The sequence below is a fragment of the Synchiropus splendidus genome, chromosome 3, assembly GCF_027744825.2.
Source record: "Synchiropus splendidus isolate RoL2022-P1 chromosome 3, RoL_Sspl_1.0, whole genome shotgun sequence".
Taxonomy (NCBI): Eukaryota; Metazoa; Chordata; class Actinopteri; order Syngnathiformes; family Callionymidae; genus Synchiropus; species Synchiropus splendidus.
Window position 1 is genome coordinate 10,076,336 of NC_071336.1, and position 21,175 is coordinate 10,097,510.

The 21,175-nt window shown below is 38.8% G+C and overlaps 1 protein-coding gene across 15 annotated transcripts in view; it reads right to left on the reverse strand.

Annotated features, from left to right (window-relative positions):
• nrxn2b (neurexin 2b) overlaps positions 1-21,175 on the reverse strand; it is a 633,241-nt gene that overhangs the window by 503,233 nt on the left and 108,833 nt on the right. For all 15 annotated transcript variants that reach the window (XM_053860769.1, XM_053860768.1, XM_053860772.1 and 12 more), the window contains one exon: positions 1,344-1,364. In XM_053860769.1, coding sequence (XP_053716744.1) covers positions 1,344-1,364 — 21 coding nt within the window. The remainder of the gene's footprint in view (positions 1-1,343; positions 1,365-21,175) is intronic.

A 21,175-nucleotide genomic window follows, 5' to 3' on the forward strand; every position in this document is an offset into this window, starting at 1 on the left:
TTCTTTTGTACTGAGTACCAAATTATTATTTTACATGATCATAAATCAATTACTGATGATAACTGATACAGCGCCAAAAATGAATCATTAGAATTCACAATACATTGACGTATTTCCTCCAAGATGGCAAGCAAGGTTATATTCCATGCACAACAGTGCAAAGTACAGCACAAAGTTTTGCCAAATTCTCCATGAGTTGGTGTCACATAAATCAGTGCCACATGTTAATGTTAATTGTAATACAGCAAGTTTTGCACATTGCAGCTTGTGCATTCATTCAATCATCAGCCGATTTGTGGCGTTTGAACGCAGCGGCGGTCGCATGGCCGCCATAGGATTGATGCTGGAACAAGCTGCATGGTGTGTGAACACTGGAGCCATTCATCATGCGTGCAACTCTTTAGGGAAAGGACATGTGAGCTATCATGAGGCAGATGGCCGTGCGCGCCTCGCTCGCCAGCGAAAACAGGTCAGTGTCACAGGAACGCCATCAATCCAATGGCGAGCAAACAAGGGCCATCGGACACCTTTCAGGGACGCTGGACTCCCCGGGGCATTTCAGGTTCCCCCGCCTCATCTGTCTCAACCAACCTTTGAAGAAGTGGTCACTGGTGCTAATGAAGAGCACATCAATTCTAGACCCTAAAATAAGTGACGTGGAAACAAGAAGAGGCCTCGTAAGCCACAAAGTGCTCTCCATGACCCTGCAAGACGCTTTCACAGAGGTGAATGTGCGCTGAAGAAGTCAAGCTAAGGTGTCTGAAACTTGGCATACCATCGACTGACAAGTAGGAAGAACGAGGAGGAGAGATATCCCCTTTGGTGCAGCATTGTGCAATGAAGAAGGAAGTCTGAAAGAGGCTGACACAGTCGCCAGGTTATCGAGCACTCCGTTTTGAAATGCCAGCCGACTTCCAGAACAAGATACTGCATACTGATAGACAAGCAAACATCTCTGACCTGGTCATTGACCAACTAATGAGGTCCCGGGGGGTTAACTGAAAGCCACAAGGCAACAATTTCACGATATCACAAAGTCAGAACTCAACGGTCTCGACAACCCCTCACTCTTGCGAACCCCTGAGAATATTGTCAAACAAATCATATGAGTTTCAAAACTTGACAGAAAACCAGAAGAAACTAAAAGAAGAAAGAGAGAATAAACAACAGAAAATACTTTTGCATTTGAAAAAAAGTAATTTGGGCCCCCTGGTGGTCACGTTTAACCGCAGTCCAAACAGACAATGCCCCTCCCCAGAGAGAGGGCAGAGTTCAAGATGCAGCCAGCATCCATGACAGCATAATGGCATCAGAGGGCCGCCAGTGAAAAGCGTCAGTCTTACCTTCAACAGCGTATTCCTCAGCTGAGTGAGAACATGCGAGGAAAGAGAAGAGAGAACTATTAGTGCCAGGTAACATGAAGCAAACACACAGTACAATGGGATGGAGTGGAGCACCACATTTGAGGAGAAAGACAGGGAGCAGTGACACAGCAGTCATGCTGCCTCCCCAGGGGAGCTGGAGGCCACAGTCAAAAAGGATCCCCAACTGAGAGACAGCCAGTCTGACACTTATCTGCGGCTTAATGACACAGAGTGGGAGTCAAACCATCAGGTTGTGGAAGGACTTCACTGAGAAAAAGCCAGCCCACACAGCAAGCAATTTGGAAGTTTGAAAAACTTATTTTGGGGAACTTCATGGTTGGATTCCAAAGATCTCCTTTAAAATAATAATAATAAATAATAATAAAATAATACATATGCAACTTTGATGGACTGAACGAATGAGGACTAGATGACACGACATGCTAAACTGACTCCTCTTCATTTTGCTCAAACATGGAGGTTGGCTGTAGATACTTCATTCATCTTCAATGGTTCACCTCAGGTAAAAGTTGATTTTCGTGTCCTCTACAAGTTAAAAGTACTAATATGTTGCCCTTAAAATACAAGTGCAGTACAAATGATGACCCGATAAGAAAGCTTTTAATCAAGCACTTTAAAAATATATGTTGAAAATGAAACAAATGTAATAAATATCACAATGAAAATGATACAAATTTTATATATATCTACATCTAATACGTTGACTAAGTACCTTGTATGCAGACAGAACAAATAAGCTACTCTACTACATACTGATGGTATGTCACTGCTGTCCACCAATTACTTCGATTTTTTAAAAATTTTCCATGAATCACGTGCTATCCATTAAGAAAGAGAGGACCGTATGGAATATGCTCAAAACTAAGGGGACGGGAAAAACTAATACAAAATGTAATTTTCTCATTCAAAAGATAAACTATCTGGTCGCAATGACAAACTGAACAGACGGCACGCAGCTATGGATGAGACTGAAATATTCATTTATGTATTTGTTCTTCCAATTATTTCATTGAATGGTCACGTGCCCAGTGAAATCACGTTGCGTAGACAAATGGCACAGTTATCAGTCTGCTCCAGAGGTTGAACATCTCCATTCACTTCACCCATCTGTCAGTTTTGTGAGCGTGCACATGGAATGTGTACAGTCATGGGCTACAACATTGGTTCCGTTCGGTGCTGACGAACTTGAACAATTGTTGAGTTGAGTTGTTGGTTGTGCTTTTTTTTATCTCCGACTTTCTTTCTTCCTTTATATATTCATAATCTGAACCAGTTCAAATGTATTTGCTTTTATTTTTATTTTTTTTCCAAACAGAACACAGGGATTAGGCTCGGCATCTTAAAAGCATATTGGATTGTAATTAAAAAGACAGCAGCTGCTTGTTTGGTTGAAAGATCCTGTGCCAGGTTGCAGCAGCAGCTCTGTGTTTGTCCACGAAGGACGTTTCTTCAGTCACTCCCTATGATTTGGCTTTTCCACTTAATTCATCTCTGATCATGCCGCATTCCAACCAGCATGCCACCTTCTTTTTCTCTCATTTGCTTTGAATTCAGAGGTATTTGTGTATGCTTATTGTAGACGCATACATATTACGAGTCAACTTGTTTTAGTTGTTTATTCGTTTTTAAAATGAGTTGGCTTGTAATGTTTAATGTTTAGTTTCCGTTTTTGTTTAGTTTAGTTTTTACGTGTGCTATTTGAACAAGATTAAAGATTGAAATTGGTCACAGAAATAGTAATAAAAACCATGTACAAAAAAAAATAAATAAAATAAATGATGGCTTTGCCCAACCACCATCACGCTAGTCTGCGTTGTCGGATCATGCCGTCAACACAAGTCACTGACTTCACATGCTGCACCTGCCCGACAGCTGATGTGAAACCAGTATAAAAAAGAAGAAAGAAAAAAAAAAGATTTAAAATCATCTCAATATGCTTTGATATGAAATAAATAGATGAAAATAAAGAACAATTTTGTTAAAATTCCAGTTAATTTTAAATCATTTTAAAAACAGACAATACAGTTTCAGTCATTTATTATTTTATAAAAAATTGCATTCTTGTGTCACTAATTAAAAATTATTTACAAATCTAGTTTTCATTTTTTCATTAGCTTTCTTTAACAATAATAACCTTGGTCACAACCCAACATCCAAGACCCCTGGAGCGAGTTTGATTGTGATGAGGTTTCATGAAACAGTGTCTCGCGTGGTGATCCTGGTTCACAAATTATGGGAGCTTTTATAGATGATGATAGATGATCTCTCAATCCCCACTATACACTTGAACGTGGGCCACGCGACGGCCTAGTGCTTAGCACTCTTGCCTTGCAGCAAGAAGGTTGTGGGATCGATCCCCAAGTTCAACCACCTTTCTGCATGCAATTTGCATGTTCTGCGTGCGGGTTTTCTCTGGGTTCACCAATTGGTTCAAGCACTCATTGCAACCCTGAAGAGGACTAAGCGGTGGTTCATTGACAACGTACTGTATATATCGACACTTCAACTCCTCCAGCTGGGACACAACCTCTTCTCCAACATGGCCTCTATAACTTAAGACAATGGTCCTGGATGTAGGTTTCACTCCAGCTGTGATTACACTCACCAGGTGTAAAAACACCATTGCAACCGCCAAAAGAAACAAGCAGCACTTGTTAATGGTCATCAGGTTTGAAGCGTATTGTCCAGACAGAGCAAGTTATTAACTATTAAGAATAGCTGGTTGACCAGTCATTCAGGAGTTGCACAACAGCTATAAACGCGTAGGGAAAGTCTACTGGAAATGACTTATGGTAATTGATACCATTGTGGGCGTTGATGTGGGTTTGAAACATGCAGAGCCATTTGTATATCTTTTGTAGGAAAATAAGGACTTGACAGACATGTGGCAGGTGTTCATTATCTTGATCTTCTGTGGTGACTGTGCCATAGCGCTTGCGTTGAGAGGCATTGTTTGGCCTCTTGCTAAGTGGCCTGTAAGGCATTAAATGGCCATAATAGTCATGTGACTGCTTCCTTCACCTTGCCATTCTAAGGTTGACTCTGAATTGGAGAATAATTATGCTAAACCGAACCGTTTCACAGAGGGAATAGTTCAGAAATCTTGCCTTCAGGCAGAAGTACGATTTTCAGAGAGATTCCGGGCCAACTATATCCCATTTATCCTTCTTATCCCAACGATTGGTTCCAGTAGTCTTTACCACCCATTACTGTTATCCTAGAGATGCCTTCCATTAGGGTGTATCCTATGTGGCCTCCAGCGCTATGATCCTCTGGGATCTTCTCGAGTCTTTTCTGTCTTCTTTGTTATTCATGTGTGAGAGAAAGACGTTTTTTTTTTTTTTTTTTTTCCAAGGAAATTGCTCAAAAGCGTTTCTCGGCTTTTATATGAAGCGTTGTGCTTCTTCTTTTTTTTTTTTTATTATTTTTAAATCCAAGATCTTGACTGGAATGAATAAACATCTTCTGTCCCACACAATCAAAGCTGGAATCCAGTCACTGAGTTCTAGACTAATAAGGCAGGTAAAATGTTAAAAACTTATACAGATGCTGTGGATTCTTGGAGATCACAAACAATAACATGTAAATAAATAACCTTCGCACAGGAAGGTGACAGAGGAGGTTTTAGAGGGCAGCGAGAGCCACATAGTCTTGAACTAGGTCTGATACATGGCAAATTAAAACAGAGACAGTACAATTGGTTAGAAGAGACCAAAGCATAATTCGATCCAATAGAACTAGCTGCAAAATAAAAACCAAAAACCTGACAGTAATTTCAACTTAAGACGGTCCATTATATATATATATATATATATATATATATATATATATATATATATATATATATATATATATATATATATATATATATATATATATATATATATATATATATATATTTTTTTTTTTTTTTTTTTTTTTTTTTTTTTGATCTGCTCAATACAATTCCTGTCTGTTATTGCCTCCATTGGGCAGTAAGGTTCTGGCAGGCAGCGGCCACTCGTGGTCACCAGAGATGAGATCAGTCAACTGGTTGAAATGCTTTGAAGGTGTCTTTTAAAGGTGTCTGCACCTGACAACTGATCATGGCTGAATACTCCTCACTAAACAATTTGGATGGGCTTACTCTATACGTCCCACTGTAACTCTTGTCAACTGGAGAGTGTCCTACTTTCCATTATTTCCTCCACCTCCACCAAGCTCTTCTGTCTTGTTCAAATAGTAAGTTTGACCAATCATTCATCGCATACATAGAGGTTCTTCAAATGAACACAACATTGGTAAGGAATATGAGACCAAAACATTGTGAGATGTTGATCTATTTCTCTGTGATTGCGGATGAGGTTTCGAGAATCAAAATTGACGGGTTGACGAAGTTTCACGAAACAGTATTCTAATTCTCACAGGTTACTCCATGGCACACTTGGATTAGAAATGATGTGAGGAACCATTTGAATAGCAGTTCAAAAGCCAAACATTATAGAGCAGACGTTGCCATCTAGCGGCACATGAAATGAAGACACTGTTTCATGAAACCCGGTTCCTTCCCTACAATTTGCATAAGATGTATATGTCAAAGTTATGTCCAATTCCTCATTTTTATTTATTTATTTCTTTTCATCTCTCAATTTCACTCAACGTCAAAACAAAGGGATGTGATCTGTTGTTGACTGGCCACTGACATTGCGAAATAGTTTTAAGTTTAGACACGAAAATACATTCCAGAGGAGGAGGAAATGTATTTTAGTATACTGAAGAAAATTGGGCATGTTTCTGATCCCTAAAACCTCTTTCCATGTCTTTCATCCTGAATTAGACCGGGAATAGTAAAGTACCTGCTGTGTTGTCGCCACAGATAAATCAGTCGATTTATTTATGCTCCCTTTATCTGGATTAGAACGCCTTAAATGTAATTGCATATTTGTCAGGGGGAAATACTGTGTTTTGCTGTATAGATTTTATTTGAAATCTGCTAAAGCAACCAAGTCTGGAGGATTAAGTTGTCAGTCAGAGTAAAAGGTTTCTGTCAGTGTGCAGAATTGTGGGTTCTGGATAGAGGACAGCAACCAAGTGAGTGTGTTTCTTTTTTGTCAGTCCCTGTACCAATTCTTTTGTTTGGTTGCCCACCCAGTCTGTTATAATATATGTATTCCAGTATTTATTTAGAGTGTTGATTTTTAGTTTCATTGTCAGACTGAATTGTTTTCAGTCCTCACAAATATTTGTCTTCCTGTATAATAATAATAATAATAATAATAATAATAATAATAATAATAAGAAGAAGAAGAAGAAGAAGAAGAAGAAGAAGAAGAAGAAGAAGAAGAAGAAGAAGAAGAAGAAGAAATAGGCTAAGTGTCAGGACTTAAAGAGTACTCACAATTTCCTGCATAGATGAGTGTTGGCCCACATATACATTGCACTTCTGTCTGTTGTATTTGTTTGTTGTAACAGGTAAAAGGAGAAAGAAAAAAAATAGATTGAACTTTTATAAGATGTGATATATTTTGCAGCTGCAGACTGTTTTTCTTGGGCGTCAGTAAAGGTCGCCAACCCCTGACATCGACTATTAAAAAGCATATTGGAACTGGTTTTGTATCAGTTGTATATCAGAGAAGCGGATAGTAATGACACATATATTTTGCAGTTACATAGCTAGCTAACTTTTTTTTTTTTTTTTCACCTAAAAACAAAAACTCTCAAATGACCTTTGTGGGAACCTCTGGTTTAAGACATGAGCACTGAGCCTCCAAAAGTTGCAGAGGCAGCTCCTCATGAATGTGGTATCAGAGCATAGCTCCACTACTAGCTGGTGCAGCTGCGTCGTTGCACAAAGCGACATGAAAGCGCATATCTAATTGCAACATCTAATTTCCAGTGCACACGCCAGTTACAAGTGGTTGACACAAGGTGTCTCGTAACAAGGCAATATGATACCGGAGAAGGAACAAAGACATAATGAAGAATTGAAAAACACAACTTGGAATGTGACTAAGTGAGATCTTCAGTGTGTGATGGATTATCTGGATCAGTTTTCAATCTTTTTTTCCAACTCTCAAGTATGAGTGAGAGCAAGAGATGAATAAATTGGCAGGTCGGCTCCAACTGTGTAGATGGGAGTTAAAGCTCATCTCAAATTCATCTAAAAAAATATACATCAAGTCTCTTTTGAATAATACTTAAATAGTACACATAACACATAACGTATGCACTGTATGTATATTAGCTGCTGTCATCAATAGATTTTTTACTTTCAGACTATGCATTCTAAAAAATACATTTTATGTTTGGAAGACCCTACTTTTATTTTCATGCCATTTTCTGTGAATTACAGACTATAAGGTGCACCACAATGTTAGCCACACCCACTAAATTTAAGAAGGATAATAGATCTTGCTCATAGATAAGCCACGCTGGTCTGCAAGCTGCGGGTGACGTGGTGCTGTCTGCGCCATAGAAAGGACAGTGGTGCACCTGGCTTAACAATGCATGAGGATCACTTCAAAACTAGTTTTGAAAACGGGGTATGGAGACTGACTCATGAAACAAACTTGGCAACGTTGTGAACTCAAACAGGTTCAGGTATGATTCAAAGGAATCATACCTGAAGTGATAGTGTGCTTTACTTTTCTTTAAATGGTGTATACTATAGCAACATGAGTCTTCATGCAGCATTAAGGGATTATTATTGTTTATCACATATGCACTGGTAAAACTCTCTTCCATACGTAACCACATTTTGCCATTAATCCCTTAATACTATTTCCCCTCTTCATCATGATAAATACTACTTTTAATGAAATTTAAAATGAGCTCTTGTACTACAGCTAATCCCCTTGTGGGGTTACGACAAAGAAGGTCCCCAAGCTGCTCATAAACTCTGACAGGGTCAGGAACTCATCAAAGAACATGCAGGGATCATGTACTTTTGTTCTGCCTCAATCCTCAATAAGATTACGTTTCTGATTAATAAATGTTTTTCTCATCACGATTAGGGGGCAAATCCTCAGACAAAGACACTTGGAATTGAATATATATCAGTTGGTCTTTTTCAGAAAGTCTTCCCAAACCACTGCTAAAAAAAACAAGAGGTAGGCCTTCTGCCTCTTCAGAGATCATGATATTGTTACTATAATAACTGACTTTGACTTACAGATACACCAAAGCATGAGGCGACCTAAGTCAGACCCGTGGAACTCAGGCTGATCCCGAGTCCACGAGGGATATGTTTGGAAGCTCTCTCACTGAATTATATTGTTGCGTTGCCCACAGGATGTGCCACGGAAGATGGAGCGTGCTTCAATTGAAAGCCCACTGTGTCTAGCATGAGCAGAAGGCTGCCTTCGGTGTCAGTATAGGACGCAAAAGTCTGCTTTCCCAATATCAGTATATCATGCCATGAGAGTGACAATGTGTTTGTGTGAATGTTTTCACCACTTCTGTTTTCATAATGTTGCCGACTGTATCTCCCTTGTGTATTTTGTATCCCTGTCCGTCAGTGTGTTGTTTCAGATCTACTTTGTATTTTGATTTTCCTGTTCACTTTTTCCCCGATCTTTTCACTCAGTTCTGTTCATGTCTTTCTCCCTGTTGAAGACACCCTCGGCTCTTCTTTCTGCCTGTCTTGTATTTTTGTGAATACATAAATTGTTAACTCTTACTCTCATGGTCTCAGTCTGTTTTGTTGCCCGTCACCACACGCACTTGGGTTCTGTGTGTCTCAGATCCTAACAAAGTGTCGACTGAGAGGAAACCAGCAAGGACCCACCTGAGGATGTGAGCTTTAAAAGTTAGCAACAAAATTCTAAAGTGGACTGGGAGCCAGTCCAGTGAAGCTAAATCCGGCGTGATGCTATTGTCTATAAGAACCAGATAGAAGCCTGAGAGTTCTGAGCAGACTGGAGGCATGATGGAGATTTCTTGCTGATGCCAGTGAGAAGAGAGATGCAATAGTCCAGATGGCAGAATATGAATGTATTTTCTATATGTGAAGCACAAGCGTATATTGATCAATATTTAACAGAAGGAAAGGCTGTGAGAGGCTCAAGTGAAAACGATGAGTCAAATACTTGTTAATGCTTTTGGACAAGGGACAGATATGCTAACAGGGAAGCGAGTCAAGTTTAGTAAGGCAAATACTTGAGGCTGTGAATGCTTTTGTGCCATCAACTGCTGACTTCAAGACACGCTATAAATGCCGCATTGACATAATTACTCATTTAAAGATATGAGAAAATGTGTGTTCCAGAGAGAAGCTGTATAGATGTGCACGACCGCTCTCGGTCTTGAAGGTTTGTCTTTATCTCACCTGTCAGACAGACATCATTGAATCACGCTTTTGTCAAAGCTGTCAATGTCAACCAGCCTGAATATCAACCACAAAAGATTGAAGGATATGCTATGGGGTTTCTGCGGTCTAATCATTTTTAACTCTTTCTGTGACTGCCGTCGAGTCAAACGCCTGTCATCAGACGTCGAAACATTGTGACACTTCAGCCCTGGAGCCTCACATTTGAAAGGTTTCTCCCGACGGCAAAGACACTTCTCAAAGTCGTAACGTGTGGCTCGGTCGACCGAACCTAACAGGAATGGTGCGCAGTTCATTGTTCGGTTCCCAGAAGGAATGTCTGAGTTCAAATTTTGCATATTTATTAAGCTTGGAAGACAACCACGATAGCGCAGTTCGCTACATGCCACATGTTGTTAGGTTCAGATGATACCTCCCTGACACAGGATGGAAGATAAAGTAATTCCCAAGGTCTATGAAAGAAGCATGACACATTGGGTAAAAGCACTGTCTGATGTTTGGCCAATGTCGGTTAGCACAGTTTACCCTGGAGGCGATGGAGTATTTGTTCTGTTCTCGCACCATCGACACAGTAGTCACCACTGGCAGCTATGAACTCACCTAGCGTTCATGTGTTCCACGCTCACAATTTGTGAGTTAACCTATATATATATAGGTTAACTCACAAATTATATATATATATATATATATATATATATATATATATATATATATATATATATATATATATATATATATATATATATATATATATATATATGAAAGAATATACATCTTCACCGAGTTTTTCACCAGCGGTTTGCTTTGCATATGTTCAATTAAATTGCCTCCTTTCATAACACATATTTCATGAATAATTTCTAGCACTATCAAAACACTGATATATATTTACTCTGCCATTTTGAATGATGCTGAAGTCATTCAATTGACTTGAATTGAAATTGTTATGGCATGATTTAATGTGGTGTAAAAGGCTATTGCGATTTACGGTGCTGGCTGGCAATGTAACATCGTAACAATGAAGTATCAATAATAGCAACGTTAAATGGATTCAAAAGAGATATTTCATTCCAAAAAAATGGATAATGGAAAATTGTTTCATCACGGCTGCAACATCAATCAAGAACAGAAGACATCTTCAATGGTAAAGCTGAAACATAGCCATCATAGGCTAAAGGTCTTTGGTATTGTGGTCTGAATTTTAGTCAGTATGCACATTAAATTAGTTATGAATATATAGAGGTTAAGGGCCTTGGATGTCAGACTTGTATGAGTGTGTATGTTGCTGGTCTGGTAGTCAGAAAATAAAATAAAATAAAAATGTCTCGCTCTTTTGGGTGGGAGCAATGATTGTAGCTCATGCTGCAACAGAACTATCACATGGCTTTTTGCTGCTTGACAAATTAAAGTTAAAGCTGTTGTCCTACTTTAAGCAAAGGCATGTTAACTCATAATCGAAATTCTACCCCGCGCTGATGTGTCATGGAGTCAAAAAAGCCAGAGAAGATTGGGTTTTACAGTCTAACAGGTGTGCTTTTTGTGGCAGGAAGGTCAGGGGAGTTGGTCAGGATGGGATGGGAGGAGGTGGTCTGACAGTTCATTGATGATAGCAGCGCATTACTATCGACGCCGGGAGTCACTGGGGAGAGCAAATCTTATCTTTGCAAAGCTCTGAAGACAGGGGAGATGGGAGTGAGGTGGGTAATAATGGAAAATTGAGAGGAAGCGAGGAGGGCGTTGAGGAGAGGGGGGCGACGCAGATATGAGATGTAGGAAACCTTGGCAGACAGCTTATCTCTCCAGAAAAATAAGAAGCAATATACATACATCCACATGGGAAACTGTTGTTTAAAGTTAAACATGTCCACTGTTTACATCTGAGCAGATTTTGAAATGATTTCCTTGTTTTATACCTGTATTAAACTAACCTTTCATTCCTGATTCCCACAAGAAGCTGTTGAAAGTTCATGACTAAACTTTTGATGTTAACCTTCAATTGAGAATTAAATCAAAAGTAATGCTTTCCTTATTGTAAAACAGAAGCTGAGGAACAAAATAAAAGATACGTTGTCTTGATAACGCTAAGTACAGCTACAGTAGAGAAGTGACCGAGACTTTTACACAAGAGAAAACAATATATACAACATTAAATTGACCTACACAGAAGAAAACACCTGAATCAAAGTGAATAAAATCTGCGATACATGATGGATTCTAAACGTAACACTACAATTATTTTACGTAATGTCTAAGACTCGGAGGTTCCACCTCCACTGCAACTCAGGTTTCTTGGTGTCAAACCTGAAACAATCTCTTCTCTGGAAGCACGGTAACACACAGAAAATACCATGTACAGACAGCAGTACCTAAACTTCCACTACCCCCAGCCATCGGGGCAGAAGGTCTCAATAGGCTTCTTGCTGAGTAAGGACAAAGAAATACGATATATTTGGCGATTTGAGGGAAAAGGTGAGGCATGCTTCAACTGAAAGCTTAATATATCAACATGCAACACTAAAGCTGACTTCTTTGTCAAAACAGTACGCAAAAGTAGTCGTTTGATGCCTTGAAAGGGAGAATGAGTTGCCCTTGCAGGCAAAACCTTGAAACCCAAAATTGTGTTTTATGTGACTTGTAAATGTAGCACGTCAGAAGACAATTTCATCTGTGATTGAGAAGTATCTTTGAACACAGCATGTTTGATTCTCTCCACATATATTAAGCATGAAATTGTTGTTGAAAACAAAACTGTGAGCAGTTCTTATATATTGTCTTGTTGTGATGTAAGGTTTCATTTTTGTTATTTATTTATTTCATTTACTCTTCTTTCAGTTCCTCATTTTGGTGGTTGGTTGCATGTTCATGATGATCAGCACAAGAACATTATTATTTCATAATGTGTGTGTAAAACAAAAGCCATTTTATTTCATTTTTCTGCCAACCACAGTAAATATGAATATTATTTTGCAAAAAAAATATTGATTGATCATTACAGACCACTTTTTCAGATTTGATACCGATACAAATTCAATGCCGATCGAATACCTTCTACATGTCACTCATAAATTTTTTTGATATGATTTGGATTAATACTGACACCCAAAAACACCACACTGCTGAGGTAGTGAGCAACTGCTTTGGCTTCATTGAAACATAATTCTAAGTGCATGAATGAAAGTGAAACATATTTAAATAATTAAACATGCAAAAAAAAAAAAAAAATCATGACAGGCAAAGTGAAATTCATGATATTGGAAGGTCATTTTCACCTGGATCGGTATCAGGTCTGATACGGATAAGAATGCGTAAAAATATGAAGGTAGAATACTCAGAAGAAGAAGAGTTATGTGGCATATTAATGTGGCTATGGTACGAATTGTGGGAGAGAAGCAGGGGACAAACTCCATTAGGAGTCACTGCTTTGAATGTTAAACATGTGTGCTGTTGAAAAGACAGAAAAAAAAAAAGTTTTGTTTTGAATAATGACGGCTTGGAATAAGATTATACAGTGACGGTATCAGGCTGGGCACAAGACAGTTTATTTGTTTGGAGGACTGCCATGAGAAGAAAAATTAAAGTGGAGGAAGAAAAGATGCAAAACACCAGTCTGGAAGACCAACTGTGTGATGTCGAGGGCGGGGGAGTTGGCGGAGCAAGACAAACAATCAAAAGAAATAACAGTGGGATAGCGACAAATCTCTTAATCTCCGTGTCTCTCTGGCTCTGTTTGTTTTGGGCTGCTTGTGGTCTCCGGTTGCCCGTCGATCCCCTTGTAATTTGCCTCTGTCAATCGCGCCTTTACAAGCTTGCACACGCTCCCACAGTCCCAGTTAAAGTGGCCACGCCAACGGAAGCCCGCTCCCTTGGAATGAGACAAGATGCTAAAAGACTAAAGGGGCTGATTTGGTGACAATTGATGATGATCCAGGCTTCAGCTTGATTGAGCTCGCAAGTCATGGAGGAGTGTTTGGAAACTTGTTGGACAACGGTTTGAAAAAAGAAAAGTACAACCTGTTGGGTTGTTGGGGAAAAAAAAATATCACATAAAGCTGAGTCAGGTGAAAGACATGGAGTCAAGTTCAGGCAAAAGGTGTCAAGAGGAGTAAAGAGTCATACACTCTGCTATTTTTGCAGGTTTTATTGTTTCAAAGTGAACTTATGATACAACTGTAATTTCACTTCATCTTTACTGTATGGGACAACGGGATTACCTTTCATCTGCTGATGGCTTGTTCATGGGCCCATAAAACATTTGGCAAAGGACAATCTTTGGGTCGACACTCAGTGAGCAACAGCATGATGACATGGTGGGACCTGCTGAAGTTTCTTTAGTCAACTGGAGTACTGGTTTTAAAGCGGGTTTCTAAACTTTGTAGCCATTAGTGGCCAATGTGTCAGAGAAACTGACGGGAAAACAAACGTCAGTATCTGACAGAATTAATGTCAGATGCTTTGACTCAAATCACTTCAGTTCAGTCCAGACCTGCGAGTGGCAGAAGCAGTCAAATCGGGCAGCCTTTATTGTGTGAATGAATCGCTGATGCTGTAATCTCCAGGTAAAATGTTGCACCATCCCCAGCTCAGCTACCTACTAAGCATACACACCCTCCTCTCCACCTCCACCACACCTTCAGCAGATTACAGCTACCAGGTCACCAGAAGCTAATGTGAAGGGCTTTGGAACCCATGCTGCGGCTCCCTGGGGTGCTGAAAAGCATAACCCCAGATTACATGGATGAGAAGATTGGAAAATACTAAAACTGTCAGTGAGGAAAAAAAAAGAAGAAAAAAACATGGCCCATAGTTTGCTTTCTTTCTTTTTTGTGAGAAAACAATAAATGAAGCTGTTTGGGGGGAAAAGTGTTGTTTGTTTATTTTAAAAACTATAATTTATACTGTAATTGAACAGCAACAGATGTCTTGAAAATATTGAAGTTTCATACATGAGAGCTGGTGAGTGTAAACGTGTATTGTAAGCAAGGTAAATGAGTAATCGGTGGACAAACGCTTCCTTTCCAGCCAGATGTATCACTAATGTATTCACACTTTAACTGCCCTCACCTTGTGCATAGTTAAACTTCAAAGACTTTCCAGCGCCGGCCGGATCTGTGGGATTCAAGCATCTGGTCACAGCTTGGGTTCATGTTTGCTGATGGAATGTTGCATCAACACACAGGTGAGAGAGGGACTGGAGGAAAAACTCTCTCCTCTAGCATTCAAACACCCTTTTAAGATTGCTTATCATAATGTTTATTATTAGACATTGATAGTAACCTGGTAATTAAGGTCTCTTAAACATGTGTTTATAACTATTAACTCTAGCTTGAACCATCAACTATTATCATTAAATGAATCAATGAAAACCCTCCAAACATTGAACATTATATCACAGCAAGGTCTTCTCTGTTATATATATATATATATATATATATATATATATATATATATATATATATATATATATATATATATATATATATATGGGTAAACTAAATAACAAATGCAATGTATTATATGACAAAATACATTACATTTTCTATGTAAATCCATTAAAAATGTAATGTATTTTGTCGTAGTCATAGTCTATCCCAGTGTTGTTTTTCTAGGTTACAGTATTGCCAGGTCATATGACATCTGGGCTTTCAGAATCGACAGTGCAGGCGTAGGTGTGTACTCTGAGTGAACGCACACAGCCAATCAGGTCACAGGTTGGTCACAGCAAGGCCTTCTAGCTGGTCTCATGTTGAACATGACTTGTACACGTCCTGTTACTGGATAGTCATACAGTAATTTCCGGACTAACCACTGCTTTATTTCTTGCTCTCACAACCCTGTGGTTTAAACATATATGAATTTTTATGGGCAAACAAGCTTCAAACCAATGAAATCACCGATGTTTAGTGCCATTCCAGCACTTATTGCAATGTTCTCCCCCCCTGCATCTCGTTGGACTCTTTCTGATAAGAAACTGTGACTTTACAAATGAGTATAAACTGGGCTTCCACCACACATAAAGTAGTGAGATCACGGCTTAAATGATCTAAGATTAAATCTCACGTGATCAAACTAAAACAAACTAGAAACATGTATATATGTATAACACATAGCTCATCATGGAGGTGGTCTTGAACGTGACGGTTTCTCCGCCAGATTTACGTCTCATGGATTTTCATTCAGATCTGGAAGGTTTTCTAGTTTAGACTTGAAGTAAGAAAAAATAACTGATGAATAATCTTAAAATAGTTTTCCCTAATCGACCCACTCATTGCATTTCATCCCATAAGAACTTCAACTTAAAACTTTCATCTGTAGTAAGTTTGGGAATCAGAAATTCAGATATGAATCCAAAATATAAGTCAGACAGGTTACTGCATGAAAAGTTCTTTAACAAGACAGCTCCTGCAATACTCCCGAGCAGATTTATGGGCAACAACTGAATGTACTGAGTCACTGTATATTCATCAAAAATGTAACAGTGTAAAGAAGTCTAACCTGCCATGTGTCAGCGTAACTCAAAGTAATGTTTAGAAGGAAATATTTAGAATTCGCTCTCCTATACAGATGGCTAAAAAGATTCAGCCTGAAGCTGAATTCCACCTGCCCATTTTCAAGGTGTTTGACAGTAAATCAATAGTGTGAGACGGTGTGTATGCATGCGTGACAGAGAGCATGTGTAGACCTACACCTCTCTATATTCAAGGTTCCTTGAACATTATTCTTTTCAAGATAAAAGCAATAAAAGCTCAGACTGTCAATCTTGCAGTATAAAGTTCACAAATTAATGTGAAAGAGTTTTGACACCCTGATAACTGAGGTCGACAAAAGAATAATGGCTGTCTAGATGTAACACGCTGTAATTATGAATTTGCTGCTGAAGTGCTTCAGTGTTTTGGGAATTCATTAGCATTAGTAAGAACATTTTCCATGAGCTCCAACAATGATATTTATGATGTATTTGATTTTTTTTAAAGAAATACATTGGAGTGACGCAGATCCCCAGATATATTGCAAATTACAATCATGTCATCAGATTACATGGTTGGAATTTATTAGAAATGAAGTTGCCTCATAAAAGAAATGTTTCAAAAACAAACAAAAAAAACATTTAATCACCGTGAAATATTTGTATCATGTAGTATAATTATTATTTGCTTAAATAAATCCAGAGAAAGACACACAGCAGAGCTGCACATGATAAATAAATCGCAGTGATGAGAGGCATCCACACACCCAAAACTCTGTAGTTCTCGACAGGATTCCATATTTGACCATGAGGAAATGATCAAACCAAAGATTAAACATGTGAGACATGGGTAGGTCAGTCCAGATATTTCCAACCACGGTCCCAACGAAGCTCGGCTCAGGTCAAAACCGCTGACTTTGAAATTCAAAAATCACATTGTATTGCACCGCGATCTTGATTTCAATCCCAAAAATCGTTCAGGCCTATTCCAGAGACACAAATATTGAGGTGTGGTGGAATTTGACACCTTGAAGTTGATCAAGTGAGAAGGCGGAGTATTCATTTGTCGTCAACCTCACAATGATTCTTTTAAGCTGCTGCTGGTTTGTGAAGAGAGAGCTTGGATAGCATGAAAAGATGACAAAATGTTTGAACGCAACTACGTCTGATGCGGAAATGAATCCTACAGCCCAGGGCTTCTGATTTTAAACACACCGAACAATATGCATTTTTCATTTTTTTTTTTTTTAAATGTACTCACGTCTTGCAACTATGAATTTGACTTTTGTGTCCCTTGCTTAGAGAGACTTTTGCACAGTATTTCAATATCTTTCCTACGTCATCCTTAAGACAAGAACAATAAGATATGTGTTATTATTATATGTGAAACATTCACAATACCTCCATTAGCCTCAAAGGAAGCAATCAAACCTGTTGGAGTGGAACAGCACAAATTCTGAGGCATTACCAAGTAATAACACTATACATGGAAGAATGTGGGTAGTTTGTATAAAACAGTTTAAAAGCCATATACACATAAATGAGACAAGCTGCACTTTACCAAGCTAGGACTGATATATAGTGCACAAAATCAGGCAATCCGGAGAGAAATGTGTTTGTAGAACAACAATGCCAAGAGTTTCAGGGACGAAAAACCTTAGCTTTTATTGGACTTCAACATTCTGGCTTCTCCTTCGTTTCTTTTTTTTTTTTCTGAAAGGACAGGAAGCATCGGACAGGAAACGACTGAGCTCAGCAGAACATTTCAGACTAAGCGTAGACGTTCTTGTTGACAGCAGGTCAAGGTTGCTTGCTTTGTGGAGACGCACACAGTTCCGAACTCAACTCGAAACAATTCAGTTGGATACATCAGCAGACTAGGATAAAAGAATGAAAACTGACTTTCATGATTCAGTATTTTAATCCTAGTGGTCCATCAGAGGATCAAAGCAGAGCATATCTCAGTGAATAATCAAGTGGATAATCATTTTCCATGTGCCTCCCAGTCAGCAGAACATTATCTGCACAAAACATTTTTACGTCCATTGGACTGCTTTGAACCTGCACAAAATTTGAACATTTAATCGGATTCTTTTACTTTTTTTGTCAAACATTGCAAGGTCAGTGAGCTTTTAAGGTGCTAATCTCAAAATACACATTGTGATGTTACACATACAGCAACACCCTTGTAGTGGGTCAGTTGTCTGCTTTAATTGTTTTATTCAATCCATTACCGAGCTGACAAACTCACGGCCAGTAGAAAACGTCATGTCACATGGCCAACCAATTCTGACCTTATACAGTAGTTTCTCAACAAACTGCAGTTCATCAGTTCATCCAGAGGTTTACTGTAACAAATAGAATAAATAGTGTAGTGTAGGTCATACGTTTAAAATAGGCAACATGTTTCCATTCCATTCTCCTAGTCAAATTCTGTACAGGTTGCCTGGATTTATCTTTGACAATATGGCAGTGCAATATTTGAAAAATGTGCTATGTGTGAGTGCTTTTGTCACTTTTACTAAGCTGAGTGACCTTGTCATATTTTGTGTTACTGCTTAAATGAGTGTTTTTCAGCTTTTTCTAAGGAGGACCAAACCTACTTTCTTTTAAAGTGTTCCCGGGCTGCTGGTGAACAAGGCTGTTGGTTTGCACAAAGTTCTCTGTGATTTGAAATATTTACGTTGGCAAATGTGCATAAGCCCCGCCCATTTAAAATGCAAACTGCAGTGTCTATGTTCTCTGTATTACTGGAACATGTCTCCAGAATCTATAAAGAATGCTATGCTGTACTTGTTAGATTTGTTGAGATATGGCTCGGTTCTGTGTTTCTCTCACTCATTCCCGTGGTTGGTAGTGATGGACAGGCAAATTGCTCCTGGCATCTGTGGCATCTTGTTGACACCAATCCAAGGAGGGGTCATGACATGGTCATGCTGCTACTGCAAAATAATGGCAGTTAAAATTAAAAACAGACCTTCCAAAATGACTCAGTGTGACCATAAAATGTGTCTTGTAAATACTATTCTGACATGCTGCATTGATAATTTTGTTCAGTACAAGAGGATGGTTGGAATTTTATTGATTCGGTAGACCTTTGGGAATTTACAGTTACAAGAAATGTGCATGTCAAATCCTATCAGCAGCGACAGGATTGTCAATAACGTGTTAAAAAAAAGACCTGTGTCAATCTATATCTGGACTTCTGTTCTATATAGAATTACAATATGCACTCAATGTAAACTTGCATGTATTCGCGCAACATTTCGTGGATCCCGTTGCAGGGGAACATCGAGAACCTCTCAGTTCCTCAGTTTACTTTAAGTTGGATTGAGAGTCCCAAAGCACAATTATCTTTTACATGGCAATCTCAGACTTGAAATATATTTATTCATTTTAGCTGGAGAGGGATGCGCCGCTCACGTTTAGGCTGAAGCTTAAACTATGCAGAATTCATAATGATAGCTCTCACTTTCACTTTCACAGTCTTGACAACATGCTATTTACAGACACCCGCTCCTGCAAAAAGGACTTAATCACACATTTCCATAAACACACAAACACATTGACACAGATCCTCTGGCATCTTTCCTCTCAACCGGCGCAGAGAAAGTAAATATTGACTCACGGTTTTCTCATTAAAAAGCTTTCCTAGTATCAGAGCCTAAGAAGGACGCAAGTATGCTAATGACAAATGTTCGAACGCCGATGGCAGTTCCAACAGTCGGCCTCTATCTTCTTGCCTTGCTTCCCAGGTGAAATTCTAATTGAGGTCACCCTTTGTGTCGGAGGAGTTCTCTTGAATACATTAGCTGGAGTGAACGAAACAGTTTGATTGTGATGCGCTATGATTATTATTTACTCATTTCACTTTGTGTGTGAAACTGCGAAAATAACTTATGTGAGGCTGTAGTTATAATGGCAAACATGGGCCACATACCTCTCAGAATCGCAGATAAAGAGGTTGGTTTATTTTCAAATATATTAGTGGAAATCAAACTATTGAGAGCTGCTTTACTGAGCAATGAATCGCCACTTTATGTTTATAAACCTGATCGATGGCTGGGTGAGGGTGTCGCTAGATGACAGGACGAATTGACCTCCTCAACACCTCTCCACATCAGGTATATTGAACACCAACCGGCCTCCTCTTCTAACATCCTTTCAGGCGGATGGTAGCGACTCCCTCTAATAATGACGAAAAAGTCGGCACTGGCTTGCGTGCGATTTCATTTCCTCCGCTCTCGCATTACAGGCTGAAGTCCTGACAGTCACTTCACTAGAAGCAATCACAGTAAAGACCATTGCTTTAGTGTGTGATTGAATACCAATATAGCTGACCCCTGAGTTTGGCGTCAAACGTAGAGCGGTGGATGAACGCCAGCTTGTGAGGAGAGGAGAGTGGATTATCTTTCCCTGGTGGACTTTTAGCTACACAAAGCGAAATTGCAGCGCAAAGCTTTCATCAAGTTGGTGGTAGACAAGATTGATTGATACAGTAATCCATATAATACTTCATTCAGCCATTCTCTGTCCTTCCTTTCAGTGTTTGGCCCAGGATATTCAGATTTTATTAGACTTTTCAGTAGTAGTAGAGTGCAGTGTTTTAAAGCCACTCTGGAATGTGTTTGAAATTGTGCCGTTCCGGGGATTTGAGGTCTTTTTTCTATCTTTAGAGCGTCTTTTTATATTTATATTCTATAGTACACTGGTTTAAAAGAATTGGTTGCTTTAAGTTGAAGGGGATTCGTGCAAACCGGAACTCTGATAATATATATATATATATATATATATATATATATATATATATATATATATATATATATATATATATATATATATATATATATATATATATATATATAGTAACAAAATGGACGGCTCATTCTTTTTGGAAATGATGATACTTTTCATTTGTTATATGAGATGATGCATTTGTTTGACTCCCTTTGTTCTTCCTATTCATATGTTTTCTTCTCCAAATATTTGGAATTCAAAGCTATTCCAAAGCAAAAGCAGCTT